The sequence below is a fragment of the Sminthopsis crassicaudata genome, chromosome 2 (assembly GCF_048593235.1).
Source record: "Sminthopsis crassicaudata isolate SCR6 chromosome 2, ASM4859323v1, whole genome shotgun sequence".
Taxonomy (NCBI): domain Eukaryota; kingdom Metazoa; phylum Chordata; class Mammalia; order Dasyuromorphia; family Dasyuridae; genus Sminthopsis; species Sminthopsis crassicaudata.
Genome location: NC_133618.1, coordinates 389,547,609 through 389,569,507, shown reverse-complemented (window position 1 = coordinate 389,569,507; position 21,899 = coordinate 389,547,609). Strand labels below are relative to the sequence as shown.

Below are 21,899 nucleotides of genomic sequence, written 5' to 3'. Positions count from 1 at the left end.
TGCCATGATGCTTCCCAGTATGTATGTATGTATATGTGTATGTATGTATATATGTATGTATACACCCATATAGGGATTTGTTCACATATCCATATTTTTGTGTATGTATATTTATTGAGTGCCAGCTCTGAAGAATCAGAGGATTCAGGCAAACCCAGGTTTTCCCTGTAGCTTGTCCTCCATCCAAACTCGGAATGTTGGCTCACAACTTTTCTGTTCTGTCCTTTGAGGACAGTACAACCATGGAGATAACAAGGAAGTGAGGAAACATTCAGGGTGACTCTTTAGAATAGTCAGGGTGATTCTTTAGATAATGTCTCATGAAAAAAATGTATGTTAATGCTTTAATAAAATATATAAATTCTTGCCCTCGGATTAATACAATAATTAAAACACAAGTTTGTTCTTTACATTTCCCACCTGATCCATGTTTCATTTCAGCTCATCCTCCAGCCCTTTCCCCCACCTCAAGGTCTAAAATCTCACTGTGTGACTAGCTATTATGGCTGGTCTGGCAGCAACATGTATTTACATATATATATATATATATATGTATATATATGTATATATATATATATATATACATATATATACATATATATATAGGTATAGACATCGGAGTAGTAGAGATTGATAGCCTTTAGAAGCATTATTCTAGATCATAAAATAAATGATGTTTTCTAGTAGTTCATAATCATCATATATATATATACATGCATATAGAATATATGTATGCATTTATATGTATATGTTTATATATGCCTAGGAAGCCAATAGAGTCTGATATCTTTTAGACTGCTCTCAGTAGTAATAAGTGATTTTTTCCCTCAAGTTGTTTGGTAAGTTATCCTCTTCTAGATAAACTGAAACAGATCTCTGTTGTTATTTCTTCTAGTCCAGATGCTCTACAAATTTTTATTTGCTTTAATTTCATTTCCACTTTTTCACATAGGGATGTCTAAATGTAGTAGTTCCATTATCAGTGATACAGAAAATAATTTGTTACAAACAAATTTTAACAAATCTCTTTCATTCTTTAAATGATCATTGTACTCCTTCCAGTTTCAATTTTTAAATCTCTCTGGATCCTGTTTAATGGGTCTCATATCAAGTTTTACATAATTTATCTTCCACAATTTCTCTGTTTTATTGGATGACATTACTCAAACTTTCCCACTATCCTTTTAGTTTCATCAAACCTCTGTTTATCAAAAATATTTTTTCTTTTCATTTTCTTTTCTTTTGCTGCATGATACAAATTGTCCATCAGATACATTGTCTATAGCAATAGCTGCATTATTTTGGCTATCCAGATGTAGTGATTGCTTTTACATTGGTCAAACCCCTATTAGATAGTATGATAGTCTATGCTAATGTCAATGTCTTCTTTTTTTTTTCTTATAGATAAGTAGCTTATTTTCAAAAGTATTTTTGCTATTCTTAACTTGACGAATACCAGCAAACACCAGAAAAATGAATGAACTTTCCATACATAAAGAACAGAAAAAAGATTCATAGGAAACCAAGACTCTCTCAATAGTTTATTTAAATATGTCAGGTTTTATCAACAATTTACTTATATTTTTAGCTTGAACTTTGATGACTTTTATGGGGAAAATTTTTTGTGGAAAATATGAATAGAAGGATCTGGATGTCCTTCCAATAAGATAATACTGAAACTGCCTGGGTTTATTCTATTTTTTTTTTGTTAAGATTTATAGTATACAAAATAGCCAAATATCATCAGAACATTTAAGTAAGTTGGACACTATCACAAGCTCTGGTAATCACTTTGCTCCTTCCTAATGTTAGTAAAACAGGACTTCCCACTCAGGTAAGAACTCCAGATAATCAAAGAGGAAAGATAAACATTTTTATAGGTCAATTGGGATGAATTAAATCAGGTTAGATGCTCCATCATCAAAAAACTATGTAATGAATATATATCCCTTATTCTTATAAAGAATAGTTACAGAAACTTAGCACTATCCATGACACATATTAAGTGCTTAATAAATGTTTATGATTGCTTGATTGAGAAAAAGGAAAAACTAGACATAGTAAAATTCTCTATTTCTTCTCAAGTTCACTCTGATCCTATTTGCAGTTTTTACTGAGAATGTTGTAAAAGTATATTAACATACCACTGTTGTCTTGACACAGGTGAATTGAGAACTGATTAAAACATTGGCTAGATTGCTCTAATCTTAGAAAGATATCAGTACCATTTAGTTCCATTTTGTTCTTTTGCATAAAAGGCTACACAAAGATCGACTTGAAGGGCTTCAGCATACCAGCATAACTGAACTTTAATTTTTAAAGAAAGTAAATAGGAAATGGCTTTTTTTGTTAAATTTTTTTTTATATTTTATTTTCAATTTCTTAGATTAGAGCTATAATACTAGAACTGGAAAAATCAAAAGAGGAAGCAATGCTGACAACCACATTTTTTTTTCTGATTTTGTTTTGCATTCACTCTTTCCATTTAAAAATTCCATACTCCTTCAATGTAATTTTAATGTGATTTATAGCCAATGATATCTTCTTTCTTGTGAATATGTTCTCTCTCACATTGTGAAGAATTTCTGACAGGATCTATGATTTTATAATTGTGGGGATTCTTTTTTTTACTAAGAAAACAATCAATTTACCATGATAATTTATCAAATAACTATGGGGAGTTTTCTGAGACATATAATGGTTACCTAAGACCCTATATATAATGCCAGAGATTGGATTTGAACAAATGGTTTTCCTATCTTCAAAAAAAGCATTTTAACCACTTGTGAAATGGCCTTCATATTATATAGCTAAAATTCATTCAAATATAGGTCTAACTCAGACTTTAATGGTTCTCATTCTCATACAACAATCTTGTTTACTGAACAAGTCTAGTAGACTAGAAAGTTCCCTCTGTTTGGGCAGGTAGGTGACTAGAGAATACATGGATTAAATTGTCTGTTGGAGTTCAGTGACCCGAATTAAAGAAACTCATCCCTAAAACTAGTGACAATTGTAAAGGGCTGAAACTCTGAGTTGATGCACTGAACTTGGACAACCAAGCACTTAAGGCTAATTACCGATTGGACAATACTCTATTAGCATATGCTTGGAAATGGCCATTCCCACTATTCTGTGCTGCTTCAATCTTTTGGTGTATACAAAGAATTGTGAAAAGGATTAGGGGGTGGGGTAAGACAAGCCAGGGTTACTTTGGCACTAGAGGACAGAAAAGGAAGGTTGCAGAGATCTGTGTCCTTTCTCTTCACTTCTACCCCTAAAGACCAAGAATAAAGACCAAGGACTTTTGCTTATCCTGACTCTGGCTGATTCTAAGGTATCCAGGGTGCTAACTCCATCTTCACAGACAATAACATCTGATACTTAAATTCTGTTTTAAAGAAAAGATATTTTATTATTCAAGAAGAGAGAGGTTATCATGTTAAGGACCTTTGGTAGGATTGTAGGATTTTTCATAGATTTAGATCTAGAACCAGACCTAGATCTCATCTGTCCTAACCTCCTCACTTTACAAATGCAGAAATTGAGACCCCAAGAAGTAAAGTAATGCCCAATGATACACAAATAGTAAATTTTTGAACTGAGATGTGAAAGCAAGTTTCTCTATTAAATTTCATTACTTTTCTTATTAAATTTTGCTAGTTCTTTTTCTTCTGATTCCATTAAGACAACTATAGATAATGCCACCAAAAGACAACTACTTCAGAAAGTTAAGGATATTAAAATGGAAATGCTTGGTTGAACTAAGCAGAACCAGGAAAACAATTTTACATGATGACCAAAACAGAATAAAGAAAACAACACTGAAATATGTTAGAATTTGCAACAATATATAGTGTCCAGTTATCAGAAATTCAGAGAAATAGTAGTGAAACATGCCTACACCATCTTAGCAAAGAAATGTTGGACTACAGATATGGAATGAGGAAGACATTTTCATTCAGTCAATTTGTCAATTTCTTTTGATTCATTGGGTTATTTGCAACAAGATCTATGGAGGCAAGATGAGGAGTCATTAGGAATTGATAAGGATTTTTAAAAAAGAAAACCAATGGGAAAACAGGGACACGGACACATTGTTGGTGGAATTGTGAATACATCCAGTCATTCTGGAGAACAATTTGGAACTATGCTCAAAAAGTTATCAAACCGTGCATACTCTTTGACCCAGCAGTGTTACTACTGGGCTTATATGCCAAAGAGATCTTAAAGAAGGGAAAAGGACCTGTATATGCAATAATGTCTGTGGCAGCCCTCTTTGTAATGGCCAGAAACTGGAAACTACGTGGATGCCCATCAATTGGAGAATGGCTGAATAAATTATAGTATATGACTATTATGGAATATTATTGTTCTATAAGAAATGACCAACAGGATGATTTCAGAAAGGCCTGGAGAGACTTACATGAACTGATGCTAAGTGAAATGAGCAGGACCAAGAGATCATTATATACTTTTCAACAATAATACTATATGAAGATCAATTCTGATGGACATGGTTCTCTTCAACAATGAGATGAACCAAATCAGTTCCAATAGAGCAGTAATGAACTGAACCAGCTACACCCAGCAAAAGAACTCTGGGAGATAACTATGAACCTCTACATAGAATTCCCAATCCCTCTATTTTTGTCCACCTGCATATTTTATTTCCTTCACAGGCTAATTGTATACTATCTCAAAGTCCTATTCTTTTTGTACAGCAAAACAACTGTTTGGACAATTATATGTATATTGTACTTAATTTATACTTTAGCATATTTAACATGTATTGGTCAACCTGCCATCTGGGGGGAGGGGGAATTGGAATAAAAGGTTTGGCAATTGTCAGTGCTGTAAACTTACCCATGCATATATCTGGTAAATAAAAACTATAATAAATATATAGCACTGAAAAAAAAAAAGAAAACCAATAAGATGGGGCAGCTAGTTGGTGCAGTGGATAGAGCATCAACCCTGAAGTCAGGAGGATCTGACTTCAAATCTGGCCTCAGATATTTAACCTTTCCTAGCTGTGTGATCCTGGGCAGGTCATTTAACCCCAAATACATCAGCAAAAAAGAAAAAGAAAGAAAGAAATATAGGAAAGAAAACCAATAAGGCATTTAGAAATTAAAAAATAAAATGCACATTTTTTACATTATCCCTTTTACTCCCTTCTGTTCTGAATTTTCCCCTACTTCCCTCCACCCCCTTCCCTAGATGGCAGGCATTCCCATACATATTAAATATGCTATAGTATATCCTAGGTACAATATATATGTGCAGAACCAAATTTTGTTGTTGTTGTTGTTGTTGTTGCAAAGGAAGAATTGGATTGGGAAGGTAAAAAATAACCTGGGGAGAAAAAACAAAAAAATGCTAACAGTTTACACTCATTTCCCAGTGTTCCTTTTCTGGATATAACTAATTCTGTCCATCATTGATCAAGTGGAATTGGATGAGCTCTTCTCTATGTTGAAGATATCCACTTCCATCAGAATACATCCTCATACAGTATCATTGTGGAAGTGTAAAATGATCTCCTAGTTCTGCTCGTTTCAATCAGCATCAGTTCATGCAAGTCTCTCCAAACCTTTCTGAATTCATCCTGCTGGTCATTTCTTACAGAGCAATAATATTCCATAGCCTTCATATACCATAATTTACCCAACCATTCTCCAGTTGATGAACATCCATTCATCTTCCAGTTTCTAGCCACTACAAAAAGAGCTGCTACAAAACATTTTGGCACACACAGGTCCCTTTCCCCTCTTTAGTATTTCCTTGGGACATAAGCCCAATAGTAGCACTGCTGGATCAAAGGGTATGCACAGTTTGATAACTTTTGGGGCATAATTCCAGATTGCTCTCCAGAATGGTTGGATTCTTTCACAACTCCACCAACAATGTATTAGTGTCCCAGTTTTTCCACATCCCCTCCAACATTCATCATTATTTGTTCCTGTCATCTTAGCCAATCTTACAGGTATATAGTGGTATCTCGGAGTTGTCTTAATTTGCATTTCTCTCAAACCATTCTCCAATTGATAAATGATCAAAGGATATGAACAGACAATTCTCAGATAATGAAATTGAAACTATTTCCACTCATGTGAAAGAGTGTTCCAAATCACTACTGATCAGAGAAATGCAAATTAAGACAACTCTGAGATATCACTACACACCTGTCAGATTGGCTAAGATTACAGGAACAAATAATGATGAATGTTGGAGGGGATGTGGGAAAACTGGGACACTAATACATTGTTGGTGGAGCTGTGAAAGAATCCAACCATTCTGGAGAGCAATTTGGAACTATGCCCAAAAAGTTATCAAACTGTGCATACCCTTTGATCTAGCAGTGCTACTACTGGGTTTATATCCCAAAGAAATACTAAATAGGGAAAAGGGACCTGTGTGTGCCAAAATGTTTGTAGCAGCTCTTTTTGTAGTGGCTAGAAACTGGAAGATGAATGGATGTCCATCAATTGAAGAATGGTTGGGTAAATTATGGTATATGAAGGCTATGGAATATTATTGTTCTGTAAGAAATGACCAGCAGGATGAATTCAGAAAGGTTTGGAGAGACTTGCATGAACTGATGCTGATTGAAATGATCAGAACTAGAAGATCACTATACACTTCAACAACAATACTGTATGAAGATGTATTCTGATGGAAGTGGATATCTTAACATAAAGAAGATCCAACTCACTTCCAGCTGATCAGTGATGGACAGAAACAGCTACACCGAGGGAAAGAATACTGGGAATTGAATGTAAAATATTAGCACTACTGTCTATCTACCCAGGTTACTTATACCTTCGGAATCCAATACTTAACGTGCAACAAGAAAATTGGATTTACATATATTATATCTAGGTTATATTGTAACACATGTAAAATGTATGGGATTGCCCATCACCTAGGGGAAGGAGTAGAGGAAGGGAGGGGAAAATTTGGAAAAATGAATACAAGGGATAATGTTATAAAAATTACTCATGTATATATACTGTCAAAAATGTATAATTATAAAATTAATTAAAAAAAAGAAATAAAAATAATTTGCATTTCTCTGATCAATAGTGATTTGGAACATTCTTTCATATGGGTGGAAATAGTTTCAGTTTCATCATCTGAGAATTGTCTGTTCATATCCTTTGACCATTTATCAATTGGAGAATGGCTTGATTTCTTGTAAATTAAAAGTCAATTTTCTGTATATTTTGGAGATGAGGCCTTTATCAGAACCTTTAACTGTAAAAATGTTTTCCCAATTTGTTACTTCCCTTCTAATCTTGTTTACATTAGTTTTGTTTGTGCAAAAGCTTTTTAATTTGATGAACAATTATTCTTTTAAAATATTTTTCTGGGGTAATGCAGGAGATAGAGCATCAGCCCTGAAGTCAGGAGAACCTAAGTTCAAATCTGGTCTCAGACACTTAACACTTTCTAGTTGTGTGACCCTAGCTAAATCACTTAACCCCAAGTACCTTTTTTTTTTTTCTGTCTCTTCATTCCATGGCAAAAACAAGATAAAATCAGCTAACTTATATTTGGTTTGCCAGTACAGTCCTTCAGAATCACTCCCTAATTTGATATCATGATTCTTTTTTTGTTTCTCTTATGAATTCTTTGCATTATTTTGCCTGGCTCTATTCTCTTGATGAAAAATTACTTTGCATTATTTTGCCTGGCTCTATGATATTATTGAATATAGTCATCTGTGTGTATTTTATCCATGCCTGTTAAACTGTCAGTTATTTTAGGATAGATACTTTATCATATTTATTCTTAAGGCTTTTTTAGTGGCAAGCCCAGTATAATGTAATAAATAGGTGCTCAAAGGGTTTTGTTGATAAATAATAAAGTTCGTTTATTCATGGATTCCTCAAGACATACACCAGCAAATTAGTTTTGTCACAGTAGCTACGTTCTTTCCTTCTGCCAAAAAAAGAAAAAAAAATGGTTCGCAAGGCAAGTGGAGAGGCAAATTAGATCTTGAGAATGGCAATTTCACTCTCAAATCCATACTTGAAGATGACTTTCAGTTGGGCAGAGGATAGTTGTTCAAAAATAAACAGAGAGAGAGAGAGAGAGAGAGAGAGACAGAGAGAGAGAGAGAGAGACAGAGACAGAGACAGAGACAGAGACAGAGACAGAGACAGACAGAGAGAGACAGAGAGACAGAGAGATACTTTATCGACATGATGCAACTGGGTTATTTCTATGGGATAGGAGGAGAATCAACTCACAATAATCTTGCAGAAGAAAACAAGTAGTACATGATAATGATGTAGAATGAAAAGTGAAAAAGTTGAAAATTTTTAGTGTTGAAGAGTTTTGAGGTTGGTAGAAACCGAAATACTATCTTATGGTTATCATTATTTTTCTTTAGAGGTTCTTCCAAACTTTTTCTCCATAAATTCAATATAACATATAAGAACCAATGAAACATGTTGGAAACAAAATCTTTAATAAAACATAGCAACATTTAAAAATCATAACCATTCCCTCAAACATCTTTCAAATCTTTAGGGATATGACATAAAAGATAATTGGTCTAGACAGTTCAAAATAAGTATTGTAGCATTACTGAAACATTCTTTTCAGCATTTCTTTTTTTTCCCCTTTCTACATGCAAAGTTTGTGATTCATTCTGGGCATTCTGTGTATACAGTAATGTTAAAGCATATAAACACCCATTGTTTAATTAAGGACTAGAGATGATTACATATTGTACTTCAAAAATTGCCTTTTAAGTATATTAGTTTCTAAAAGAAAAATTACTGCTCTACAAAAGCTCTGCAAAAAGTAAAACATGCTTTCAAAAAAGAGGACCCACAATCAGTAGTGATTTAGCAAAGATATAAAGACTACATAAGGACAAGCTTATTCTATATGGAAATCTTCATTCACCTCTCTATCTCACTCTGGAAAATATCATAAGCAAGATCAAAGTCTCACTATTTTCTTTTCTTTTTTTTATCATTCTTGGGAAAAGCTTTAATTCCCCTGAGGGAACATTTCGCTGTTCTCCAGCTGAGATGGAAGGCTGGGGATAATAGGTTTGAGGAATTTGAATTCACTATTACTAGAGCCATCTGTTAAACACAAGTCATATTTGTATGCCCGAAAGAGAGTCTCTGTGCCAGTAACATCCAATAAATTTCTTGGGATATTATTGGCATTATCAAAATGGCTAAAGCAATGGGACCTCTCCTTCAACTGTTTCTTCTTATACACCTTGATAACTATAAAGATTGAAATGGAAACTAGAAAGAGAAAGGAAACTAATACCAATGAAATAATCAAATATACAGTCAATTTGTCATCATGCGTCTCCTCTTCAGTAGAATCTGGGACGTGCATATGAGCTTCTGAAAAGCCATCTACAAGAAGAAGGTCTAGTGTTGCAAGAGTAGAGAGTACTGGGATGCCATTGTCTCTTACAAGGATGATGAGTTTCTGCCTGATGGCATCTCTGTCGCTGATGGACCTCGAAATTCGAACTTCTCCATTATGAGACCATACAACGAACAACCCAGGATCCGTTGCCTTAAGCAACTGGTAGGAAAGCCAGGAGTTCTGACCTGAGTCCTCATCCATAGCCACCACTTTAGTAACCAAGTAACCTTCTTCAACCGACCTAGGGACCAGTTCACTGTAAGAAGCAGAGTGGTTCTGAATAGGGTATAAAATAACTGGGGCGTTATCATTTTCATCCACGATGACTATATATACCGTAACATTAGTGCTCAAGGAAGGGGCCCCTGAATCCGATGCTTGCACGGTCACTTTGAAGTCTTTGATTTCCTCATAATCAAGAGTCTTCAGAATGTAGACTTGTCCATTTTCTGAATTGATAGAAATGAATGGGGTTGAAAAGGGAGAATTATTGTTCTCAGGCCAGATAGAATATGTCACTTTAGCATTCTGCCCCGAATCTGAATCAGTAGCGTTTAGGGCTCCAATCATTAGGAAAGGACTGTTATTTTCAGTTACATACATGGTGTAGGACGATTGATTAAAAAGAGGGAGATTATCGTTGATGTCTAATATTTGCACTGTGACAGTCTCCCAAGTTGAGAGACTAGGAGATCCCGAGTCTACGGCAGTGATCATTATGCTATAGTTGGAAATCCTTTCCCGATCCAAGGCTGCATCTGTCACTAATTCATAGTAATTGCTGAAAATCGGCTTCAGGATGAAAGGGATATCATCTGGAATGGAACAAGATGCTCTCCCGTGATCCCCAGAGTCCTTGTCACGGACGCTAAAAAGGGCCACCACTGTTCCAGGTAAAGAGTCTTCGGGGAGTAGAGTGGAAAGAGATGTCACTGTCACTTCAGGGGGGTTGTCATTCACATCCTCCACCTCCACGAGGACTTTACAATGCGAGGATAATCCTCCTCCATCGGTGGCCCGAACACTTAGTTCATATTTCTCAGTCATTTCAAAGTCTAGAGGTTTGGAGATTCGAATTTCCCCGGTGAGAGAGTCTATCTGGAAAGCACGATGACCTTTACCGGCATTTTGACTGAATGAGTAAGTCACTTCTCCATTACGACCTTGGTCTGAATCAACTGCAAATACAGTAGTCACTACTGAGCCTGTTGGACTGTTTTCTGCCACAGTAGCTTGGTACAGAGACTGAGAGAACACTGGGGCATTGTCATTTGCATCCAGTACAATGATACGGACCTTGGCGGTCCCGGAGGTGGGCGGGATTCCGCCATCCATAGCGGTGAGTATGAACTCGAGTTCTGGTTGCTCCTCGCGGTCCAGGGCCTTTACCAGTAGCAGCTCCGGGTACTTGCTGCCATCGCTCTGCTCCTTAGTGTGCAAAACGAAGAGCTCATTTGGTGGAGTGAGCGTGTAGTTCTGAAGGGCATTTTCTCCTTCATCTAAATCCTGGGCACTTTCCAGGGGGAAGCGAGTGCCAACGGTAGTCAATTCAGGGATCTTTAAAATGAATTCATCCTCTGGGAACTGAGGAGAATGATCGTTAATATCAGAAATAGCTAACTCTGCCCGGAAGAACTTCAATGGATTTTGCAGCAATAATTCAAAACGGATGATGCATTCGTCCATCTGGGCACATATTTCTTCCCGATCTATTCTGTCCTTTGTGAGCAGTTGCCCTGTTTTCAGGTCCAAAAGGAAATGTTCTCCATTACCAGACGCAACTAGCCGAGCCTGCCGAGAAGGCAACGCTTTCACATCCAGACCCAAGTCCTTTGCAAAATTAGCCACGGAGGAGCCGATCGTTATTTCTTCAGGTATAGAATAGTGAATGGTTTCACACTCCGTGCGGAACCTCCCAAAGATAAAAATATAAACAAAGAGAACTTGCCTGATTTCCCGCGGTGCTGGAGCCATTACTGTCGCTCCACATCAACTGGTCACTAAACACGGCGTTGCGGTTGTGGTGACCCCTAAGTCAGAAAAAGGGTCAGATGGGCACAGGACTCCACTGTTCAGATTCCAGTTGTGACAATGTTTCCAACAGCCGAGGTCAGGATTTAGGCACAGCTTGAAAGTGCCCTGCAGACCCAAGTGCTTTTCAGAAAGCAAGGAGTTTAATGTAACTGTGAGTTTTGCTCTGGGAATTTTCCGAAAGGCTTCTTCCTGGTCTACAGCGCCACTAAGTGGCTCAATCAAATAACGCAAGGAATGTTCAGTTGGGTAAAAATAGTTAAAACCTGTTGGTTCTTGCAAAATTGATGTTTTTATGTATGTTTCACTAAACATAAACAAATTCAAGGACAGAGTGTTTTAGATAAACATATACTATTTTATAAGATTAGAGAAGCATTAAAAATAATGTTAAACGAAGAGGAAAAACCATTCATGGGACACTGACACTACCCTCTTTCATTTTCTACCACAAAAGTGACCTGCCACTCCACAAGCATAATTGTGGTATTCTTTATCTGTTTATGGCATCATCACCTGTGTCAGTGAAGAATTTTACCACAGTCACACTTGGAAAGGAAAATTGAATCAATTATCAAGAGCTACAGAGAGACAGGAAATAGTTTACAAAGTATGTGACTTGAAATTGCTGAAGATGGTCTCCCCTGACTTCATAAAGATATTTATGGTCACCTTTTCTGTATGTTTTTTTTCAATGGTAGATTAAGAGGAAAGGTGATATGGTTTCACATGTGTTTTCTCACCAGGTAAGCAGTATATTTCAGATAATTAAATAAAGTTTATTACATTTGAAAAGAGAGTGACAAATTCTAACAAAAAAAGGAGAGAAAATAGTCAACCTCCAGAGCATCTGCCAACTTAAAGAAAATAATGGTTTTATAAACTAACTAAAATTGGGCCTGAGGATATATTCTATTTAATTAATTATTAATTAATGGAAGGAAAAATAGGCAGGGAAAACCATGGAATTTTAAAAATAGATGAGCTATGCATAATTGTACTCATTCAAAGTTGAGTAAAAAGACTTAGAAAGAAATTGTGCAGCATGTACATGCTTACTGATAGTTGAAATGTACTTTATTTGAGAATAAATTTGGTTTAAAAATGTAAAAGTTGATTTTAAGGGATGCTAGCTGCAAAATCCTTTACAAGTAATGCAATGGAAGGATATGTTCTGAAGGACAGCCTCAATTTTTATTATACAAAGGTGGGGAAAAGTTGGAAAACAAAGGGATAAATTAGATAAATCAGCATTTTAAAATATTCTTAAATGTATTTAAAAACTCAGAGACAAAGAAATGCTCTTGATAGAATTAGTGGGGGGAAATATTTCATCTTTAACTGAAGCCTAAATTATTCTTTTCCTCCAAATCCTTTCCATCATTGTGAGCAGGGAGACTGGGAATAATTGGCTTCAAAAACTTAAATTCACTAGTCCCAGAACCACTAGTAAGACATACTTCATATTGGTAGCTATGGGACAAAGTCCCAGTGCCACTGGCATCCACCAGATGGCCTGGGAAGGGACCATTGGACTCAAAGTGGCTGCTATTTGAAGAATCTTTTTTCTTCCGCCATAGGTGCAGTACAGTGAACACAATGATAAAAAATAAGAAGAGAAAAGATATAGAAGCTAAAGAAATGACCAAGTAGAGAGTGAGAGAATCAGTCTGTACTGGCTCCTTGGCAGATCCTTGAAGCTTTATATATGGCTCAGAGAATCCATCCACCAGGAGTACATTCAGTGTGACAGCTGTGGACAGAGGTGGTTGCCCATTGTCCTTCACCAGAATCAGAAGCTTTTGCTTGATGGCATCTCTGTCACTGATGGGCATTACTGTTCGTACTTCTCCATTATGGGACCACACAGTGAAGAGCCCTGGATCTGTGGCTTTGAGAAGCTGGTAAGAAAGCCAGGAATTTTGACCTGAGTCTCCATCCACAGCCACCACTTTGGTGACTAAGTAACCTGGCTCTGCTGCCCTTGGCACCAGGTCATTGCAGGGTACTGTGCCATTCTGTAGTGGATATAGCACTAAGGGAGAGTTGTCATTCTCATCTAAGACTACAACCTGAACTAGAACCTGACTGCTCAGGGCTGGGGAGCCTCCATCAGTTGCCCTTACAGAGAATTGAAAAGTTGGGATGATTTCATAATCCAGGGATCTCAGAGCATAGAGATGTCCGTTGTCTGAATTAATGGAGATGTAGGAAAAGAGAGACAAATTATCAAGCTCTGGAGGCTGCAATGAATAGGTGATTTTGGCATTGGTCCCTGAGTCCCTGTCATTGGCACTGACACTGCCAAGATGGAAGGCAGGATTATTGTTCTCCCTGAGATAGAGAGTATATTCTGTTTGAGTAAATACTGGTGGGTTATCATTGACGTCAGAGATAAACACTGTGATATTATATTCTGATTTGAGCCTCGGGAACCCCAAATCTGTGACAGTAATCATAACAATATATTGGGCCTTACTCTCTCTGTCCAGGGCTCCTTCTGTTACTAAGGTATAAAAATTTTCTATGGAAGGTTGCAGAGTAAAGGGGATATGTTCTTGAATGGAGCAAACCAGCCTTCCGTTTTCTCCTGAGTCCAAATCTGAAACACTGAAAACAGCCACCACAGTCTCAGGTGCATTCTCTGGGATAGGATTGGTAAGTGATGACATGGTCAGTTCTGGAGCATTGTCGTTCAGATCTATCACATGAACAACGACAGTGCATTTTCCGGAAAGGCCACCACCATCAGTTCCTTCAATATCTACCTCATACCGTTGAATTGCCTCAAAATCTAGTTTTTTTCTGAGTCGAATATCTCCTGAGATGGGATTTACTTCGAAAGTTTTGATAATTTCCTCAGAACTATGAAAAAGCGAATAAAATATTTCTGCGTTTTTTCCAGTGTCCAAGTCTCTAGCAGAGATGGTCAAGACCAGCGAACCGATGGAATTGTTTTCAGGGATCCGAATCTCATATTGAGGTTGAGTAAATATGGGAGCATTATCATTAATGTCCAAAACTGCTATGCGAACGCGAGTCGTTCCAGACCTGGGCGGGGACCCACCATCTATAGCTGTGAGGGTTAATGTGAATTCCGGCTGCTCCTCAAGATCCAGAGTTTTGATCAACACTAGTTCTGGGAATTTTCTGCCCTCACTACGACTCTGAGTTTGAACGTGGAAATGGGAATTAGGGCTGATAGTATAGTTCTGCACTGAGTTACTTCCTACATCCAAATCTTCAGCATTTTTCAGAGGCAAAACAGTACCAGGAATACTATTTTCCGGTATTTTCAGGAGCATTTCTGATTCTAGAAACACGGGCGAATGGTCATTAATGTCTCCTACAAGAAGCTCAGCCCGAAATATCTTGAAAGGATTTTCCAATAAAATCTGGAAAGGCAGCAGACAGGGCTCAGCAGAGCCGCACAGCAATTCCCGGTCCAGTTTGTCTTTTAGGACCAAATCTCCAGTCTCACCACTGAGCTGCAAAATCTGCTTATTTCCTCTAGAAGATATTCGGACCCCTCTGGCTGACAGATTTCCTAACTCTAACCCCAAGACCGTTGCTACATTTGCCACAAAAGAGCCTCTCTCGGTCTCCTCCGCCACCAAAAACCTCCCCAGCTCGCAGCTGGCCTCTGACACCCACAGCAAAAAAACAAGAAATAGAACTTGCCTTTGACGTAGAATTGCTTTCCTTTCGAGAGTCATTGTTCCTTTGGCTGTCTCCTTTTCCGCTTGAGTCCCCCAGCTCCACATCAAATAAAATCCGGAGTTAGCGACTTAGGTTAACTGCCAGAGAGCAGCACAAGGCCCAGGCTGTTACCAAGCTCCAGCTAATAACATTCCTTCTTCTGCCTTTGTCTCGGTCTTCTAGTCTGTTTCACGATTTCTAAGAAATCAGTCTACAGAACCAGTGAATGTCTCCTTCTTAGCCAGCAGCGCCACCAAGTGTCGCTACTAGAAGTTAAAACTTATGTTTTTATGATTTGCTGTTTTGCAAAGTATGTCAGACATCTAATTGTTGCAACTACTATTTATTACCCAATTTATTACCCAATGTCTATAGAATACTTTGCTCTCCAGGATTTGAAACCATTCTCTTATGGTATGGGGGATTTGGGAAGAGCTCTACAGACTGGTGTGGTGAAATGATAAAACACATAATCACTCACATTGTTTGTCTCCTGACCTTTTAAGAGGGAGGAAGAAAGGGAGGGCAGGGAAGAAAGAGGGAGAGAATGAAAGAACGAGAGACAGAGACAGAAACATATATAGAGAGACAGTAGTCATAATATATTGGGCCTTACTCTCTCTATCCAGAGCAGAGACAGAGACATAGAAACAAAAAAAGAGACAGTCAGAAAATGGGAGATACAGAGACAAAGAAACAGAGAAAAAGAATAAAGAAACCATGGCAAAGAGAGCAAGAGAAAAGAAAGAGAAGGATAAGAAGAAGTGAAATGGTGGAGAAAGTACATAATGAAATTATTTTAAACACTTTCAAAACAAGGAAGACACATTTGCAAATGTGTTCAAAAGAGACAAAGTATTTAAATTCTAGGTCACTGTCTCATTTGATTCCAGAACTGTATTATTTAGAGGGGTTAATTTACTATTAAATTCCAGTTTAAGAAAATTGTCCAGCAATATTAAAACAATCTTGAGATCAGTGAAGAATATGAAGGTTCACAAAATTACATTTTCAATCCAATTCATATTTTCTCCAAAGCTTTGTTAATACATTCTGTGAGCCAGAGATAATCAATGATATCTGTTTACTTCTATATGTGAAATTGGGATCTAAATTAAACAAAGGTTTCACATTTATTAAAATATTCATAGCAAAACAGATTTTGCTGTAGCAAAAACTATTGTTTTTTCACAAAAGTGCTCATTAACTACAGAACAGCTGAATAATTGTGGTATATAATGCAATTGATTTGTAGTAAGCTATAAGAAACAGCAGTTAGGTGCAAATTGGAAACATTTGAAAACAAATATGAACTGATGAAAAAAGAATCAAGGTAATAATATAAATAGGAACTGCAAGAATTTAAGTGAAAACAACACTAAAAACATAGATTGAAGTTAAATGCAACAATCAATCTTAACTCTAGAGTATAAGATAAAACAGTTTCCTCCTCTTAGTAGAGAGATAGTGAGTTAAAGTGCAGAATCTAGCACACTCAGTCTTTTTGATAGTTTGTTTTGATCATCTGCTTTATTCAGTTATAATTTATAATTCCTTGGGAAAAGGAAAGTAGTATTGGCAAGTAATCATAACATAAACCCAAAAACACAAATTTAATTTTTTAAAAATATGAAATAGATTTACCTTAAAAAATTTCTCAAGAATGCTCCAAATCCTCATAAAATGCTCTTTAAAATTATACTTGATAAAAAAAAATTGTCTAGGTTCTTTAACACATTTATGTATCCTGGATAAAAATTATTTCAGTTGATAAGCAATGTTAATTTTCAGGAAAGCATAAAATTATTTTATTTCTAAAATGTCACACAGAAATAGATATGGAGTTGAATAAGGCATATACAAAAAGAAAATTCTAAGCCTTATTCAGAATAATTGTGATTTTTGTAGGGGGGGAAAAACACTGTAGAGCAAAGCACTTCATTTACTTGTATTAAAACACTATGGGAAGAGAACATGAAATTGTAAAGTACAGATGATAACAAAGATTGACCTAGGTTAATGATAACTCAAGGGCATCTAGCATCCACATTATACTCATCTTTATTGTTTCTATAAAGGCTGATAGGATAGGGACATAGAAAGTAGAACATTAAGAGTGATCAAATAGGCTCAGAGGGTGGGTTAGAACTCAAATGTGAGTCACTGTTTAATCAATCAAATGTCAAACAAAATTCTGTCCTTTGAATTTAAAACGAAGATAATGCAAATGAATTCAATGCATGAATATCCAAATGACTGGACTATTGAACCTGCAGAAATTTAAAAAAAAAATTGAAGACTATCATTACAGTAACTCTCTAATATTCTAAGCAATACAGGACTACTGGGGATATGTTCATAGCAAATATAACAAAATCACACGTGCATTTTCATCACTTCATACCTCTATTCACTTCATACAGCTATTTCTAAAGGATGGAATTTCTTCTAAGTCTCTCCCAGCATTCTGAGCTTGGAGGTTGGGCATAGTAGGCTTCAGGAACTTGAATTCTCCATTCTCGGAGCCACTGGTCAGACACACCTCATACTGGTAACTCTGGGAAAGAGTGCCACTGAAATCGGCTAAATGGCCTGAATAGGGGTCATTGGTCTCCAAGCAAACTCCATTTGTAGCATTTCTCTTCTTCCATAGACGCACTGCTATAAAAAGGAAGACAGAGAGCAAGAAGAGAAACGAGACTGAAATTAAAGAAATGACCAAATAGACAGTGAGGGAGTCATTCTGGACTTGTTCCTTTGTGCCTGGGAGTTGTACATGTAGCTCAGAGAATCCGTCCACCAGGAGTACATTCAGCGTGGCCGCTGTGGACAAAGCTGGTTTCCCGTTGTCTTTCACCAGAACTAGAAGCCTCTGTTTGATGGTGTCTCTGTCGCTGATGAGTCTTGATGTGCGAACTTCTCCATTATGAGCCCATACAGTGAAGAGTCCTGGGTCTGTGGCTTTGAGTAGCTGGTAGGAAAGCCATGAATTTTGTCCTGAGTCCCTATCTACCGCCACCACTTTAGTCACCAGGTAACCTGGCTCTGCTGCCCGGGGAACAAGGTCATTGCAGGGAGTCGTGCTATTCTGCAGAGGATAAAGCACAAAGGGAGAGTTGTCATTCTCATCCAGGACCACAACCTGAACCAGAGCTTGACTACTCAGGACTGGAGAACCACTATCAGTAGCTCTCACAGTGAATTGGAAGGCTTTAGTGGTTTCATAATCCAGGGATTTCAGAACATACAGATGTCCGTTGTCTGAATTCACGGAGATGTAGGAAAAGAGGGGCAAATCTTCAGTCTCAGGAGTCAGTAGGGAGTAGGTGAGTTTAGCATTGGCTCCTTCATCCTTGTCATATGCACTGACACTGCCAATATGAAGGGCGGGACTATTGTTTTCTCTGAGGTAGAGTGTGTAGGCTGTCTGAGTAAATACTGGTGGATTGTCATTGACGTCGGAGATGAATACAGTGATGTTGTGCTCGGTTTTGAGCCTCGGGTATCCTAAATCCGTGATGGTAATAGTGATGTTATACTGGATGCTTTTTTCTCTGTCCAGGGCTCCTTCTGTGACAAGTGTATAAAAGTTTTTGAAAGTTGGTTTCAGGGAAAAAGGGAGATCTTCCGGAATAGAACAGATCATTCTTCCATTGTCCCCGGAATCACGATCTCGGATGCTGAAAACAGCGACCACGGTCGCCGGGGAATTTTCTGGAATATTCCTAGTAAGTGACGATACAGTCAACTCTGGGGAATTGTCATTAAGATCCATTACTTGAACTACAACAATGCATTTCCCCGAAAGGCCCCCGCCATCAATTGCTTCAATATCCACCTCATATTTTTGAATTGCCTCGAAATCCAATTGTTTTTTAAGTCTAATCTCTCCTGAAATGGGATCTACTCCAAATGTTTGACTGACTTCATTAGAAGCTTGGTATAAGGCATAGGCTAAATCTCCATTGATTCCAGAGTCTAAATCTCGAGCAGAGACAGTCACAACTAGAGAATTAATGGGGCTATTCTCTGGGATTTGAACCTCATATCGGGGGTGATGGAAGATAGGGGCATTGTCATTGATGTCCATAACCACGACCCGGACTTGGGCTGTACCGGATCTTGGAGGAATCCCCCCATCTACGGCTGTGAGAGTTAAAGTGAGCTCAGGCAGCTCCTCCCGATCCAGCACTTTGTCTAATACCAGCTCTGGGACCTTTCTTCCATCGCTGAGTGGGCGAGTGCGGACGAGGAAATGGGGATTGGGACTGATGGTATAGTTCTGGAGACTGTTTATTCCGACGTCTAAATCCTGGGCCACCTTTAGTCGAAACACAGTTCCAGGCATAGTACTTTCTAATATTTTCAGAATCATCTCAGATTCCGGGAAAGTGGGCGAATGATCATTTATGTCTTCTACCCTCAGCTCAGCCCGGAAAAACTGAAAAGGGTTTTCCAGTAAGATCTGGAAAGGCAGCACACAGGGCTCGGTAGGGCCACACAGCTTCTCCCGGTCAAGCTTCTCTTTTATAAGAAGATCCCCAGTGTCACGTTTAAGCTGCAAATACTGCTTCTTATCCTCAGAAATCACCTGGGCCTCTCGGGATGACAACTTCTCTACTTCTAGCCCCAGGGTCTTAGCTACATTACCCACAAAGGAACCACTCTCAGTTTCCTCTTTCACTGAGTACAGCTGCGGCTCTGGAACCGCCACAGACAAGAATAAGACAAAAATAAGAAATGGCACTTGCCTATTCTGCCGAGCTTTCCGTGGCGCAATCTTCATTGTTGTGGTGGGGCACACAATGTGCAGTCCTTTAAGTAGAGAAATCTCTGGTACAATCAATTTCGGTTTCTTGGCCCAAGAGATTCTGATGAGTTTATTTGTTCTCCCAGATAACAATTACTAATATTTCTTCAGCTCCATTTATGGCTTGGAAAACATCTCCTTCCGCGGCATGGCTTTTGTATTTTCTTTTCTCTGAATTAAGGCAATCCACCAGATCTGCAGTATTTTACTCTCCTTCTTAGTCTACAGCGCCACCACGCGTCTTTATTGACAAATTACTCTATATCCTTTTCAGTTAGAAAATATATAGATCCTTTCAGATAAAATAATAACAGTTATTGCTAGCATTTGTATAGAGCTTTAGGATCTACAAAACGTTTTTTTACATTTTTCAGTTAATCCTTGTAACCTTGTGAAGAAGATATTATTATTACTAAGATGAGGACATTGAAGCTTCAAAAAATTAAGTGATTTGCCCAGTCACACTAGTAAGCTTTGAAGTAGTATTCCGATTCAGGTCTCCCTCACGACAAGTTCTGTACTCTTATCTATGTCTCACCTAGTTGCCTATTAATCTGCTCTAGTTATGGTACTTGTGAAAAATCAAGGAAATCATGTCTTCCCAAGACACTTATCAGTTATGGTTAGAGAACCCATCATTTACCCTGTTAATGAGGCTGTTCATAATACAAGGGCTACCAAGTATAAAAAAGTCATAAATTAAATAGGTAATTAACAATTTTGCTTCGAAATAAAAAATATTTTCATGCATTTCATCATTTCTGACATTACAGGAAGTAAAGTTTTCCTGAAAACTTCTGGATAATGTGATCTGCAGCAAGGCTGTATTCTCCCTCAATCATTCTTATCTGCTTCGCTTTCAATATGTTCCATGAATAATATGGGTGGTATTTTACCTTGTAACGTGATTTGTTAGAAGACAAGTAAATTCTTGAATTCCAGCCCAATGTATCTAAATAAAATTAAGTGAATTATCATAAAATGTTAGGATTGCATATGAATCCTTATTATATAATTATTTATTTTACAAGTGATAAAATTGAGCCAAAGAGAGGGGAAGAGACCTACCCAATATCATATTATAGTATTAGAAGGATCATATGGGTTGTTGTTTTTTTAAGAACAAAGATGTAACTGAAATAATAATGCATTTTAGTCAAACCTAGTTTTTATTCATTCAGCTAATCACTTCAGTTCTTTATTCAATTCTTGAGCTTTATAATATCTTGTCATTTCCATAAGCCTATTTCATCAAATTTCCCCTGTAATATCTCTCATTTCATTGTTAGATTAGTTCAGCCTACTCATGAGCAATTGATTTTTTTCCAATTGTTTAACTCAAACTTTATTTGTGTAAAAAGTGTTTTGTAAATGTATTCGTACAGTTGTTTTAAATGGGATTTCTCTTTATATCTCTTGTTGCTAAATTTTAGTGGTAACATATAGAAATGTTAATGATTTGTGTGGGTTTATTTTATATCCTATAAAATTTGCTAAAGTTGTTAATTGTTTCTAATAGTGTTTTAATTGATTCTCTGGGATTCTCTAAATATATCTCAATTCATGGTTGAGAACAATCCACTTAGCCTATAAGAAAAGCCATACTATTTATCTACATAGAAAAAAAATTAGGATGGAGAGCTGACCATTTTTAAGGTGATTTCCCCCCAAATGAATGACTGATATGGATTAGTAAAGCACAGATAGAGAGAATATCTGCATGATGCCATGATGGACAATGAAGTTGAAAACTTTATTAAGACAAAGCTAGTTGTTTTTAGCTAATTCAACCCAAATTCATTTAAAAGGATAAAAATGTTTCATCTTGTTGACATATTTCCAGTGATAAATCTCAAAAAAAAAAAAAAAAAAAAAAGACAAACAACAACAATCCCCAAGCCATAAGAAAATTTTATCCATGTGATTATAACATTATGGGAAATAGATA

The 21,899-nt window shown here is 37.1% G+C and overlaps 3 protein-coding genes across 3 annotated transcripts; all 3 read right to left on the bottom strand.

Moving 5' to 3' along the window:
- Positions 1–9,326: 9,326 nt before the first annotated feature.
- On the bottom strand, positions 9,327–11,385 carry LOC141552867 (protocadherin beta-5-like). The gene is made up of 2 exons (XM_074284805.1): positions 9,457–11,385; positions 9,327–9,395 (listed from the first exon to the last, which is right to left on the bottom strand). The coding sequence occupies exons 1-2, from the start codon at positions 11,383–11,385 to the stop codon at positions 9,327–9,329; spliced, it is 1,998 nt and encodes a 665-aa protein (XP_074140906.1).
- Positions 11,386–12,779: 1,394 nt separating this feature from the next.
- LOC141556817 (protocadherin beta-16-like) lies at positions 12,780–16,552 on the bottom strand. Its single transcript, XM_074291616.1, has one exon. The coding sequence runs from the start codon at positions 15,204–15,206 to the stop codon at positions 12,780–12,782; it is 2,427 nt and encodes an 808-aa protein (XP_074147717.1). The 5' UTR covers positions 15,207–16,552.
- Positions 16,553–16,657: 105 nt separating this feature from the next.
- LOC141556818 (protocadherin beta-4-like) lies at positions 16,658–21,808 on the bottom strand. Its single transcript, XM_074291617.1, has one exon. It carries the CDS (start codon positions 19,925–19,927, stop codon positions 17,552–17,554), a length of 2,376 nt encoding a protein of 791 aa, XP_074147718.1. The 5' UTR covers positions 19,928–21,808; the 3' UTR covers positions 16,658–17,551.
- Positions 21,809–21,899: the final 91 nt, after the last annotated feature.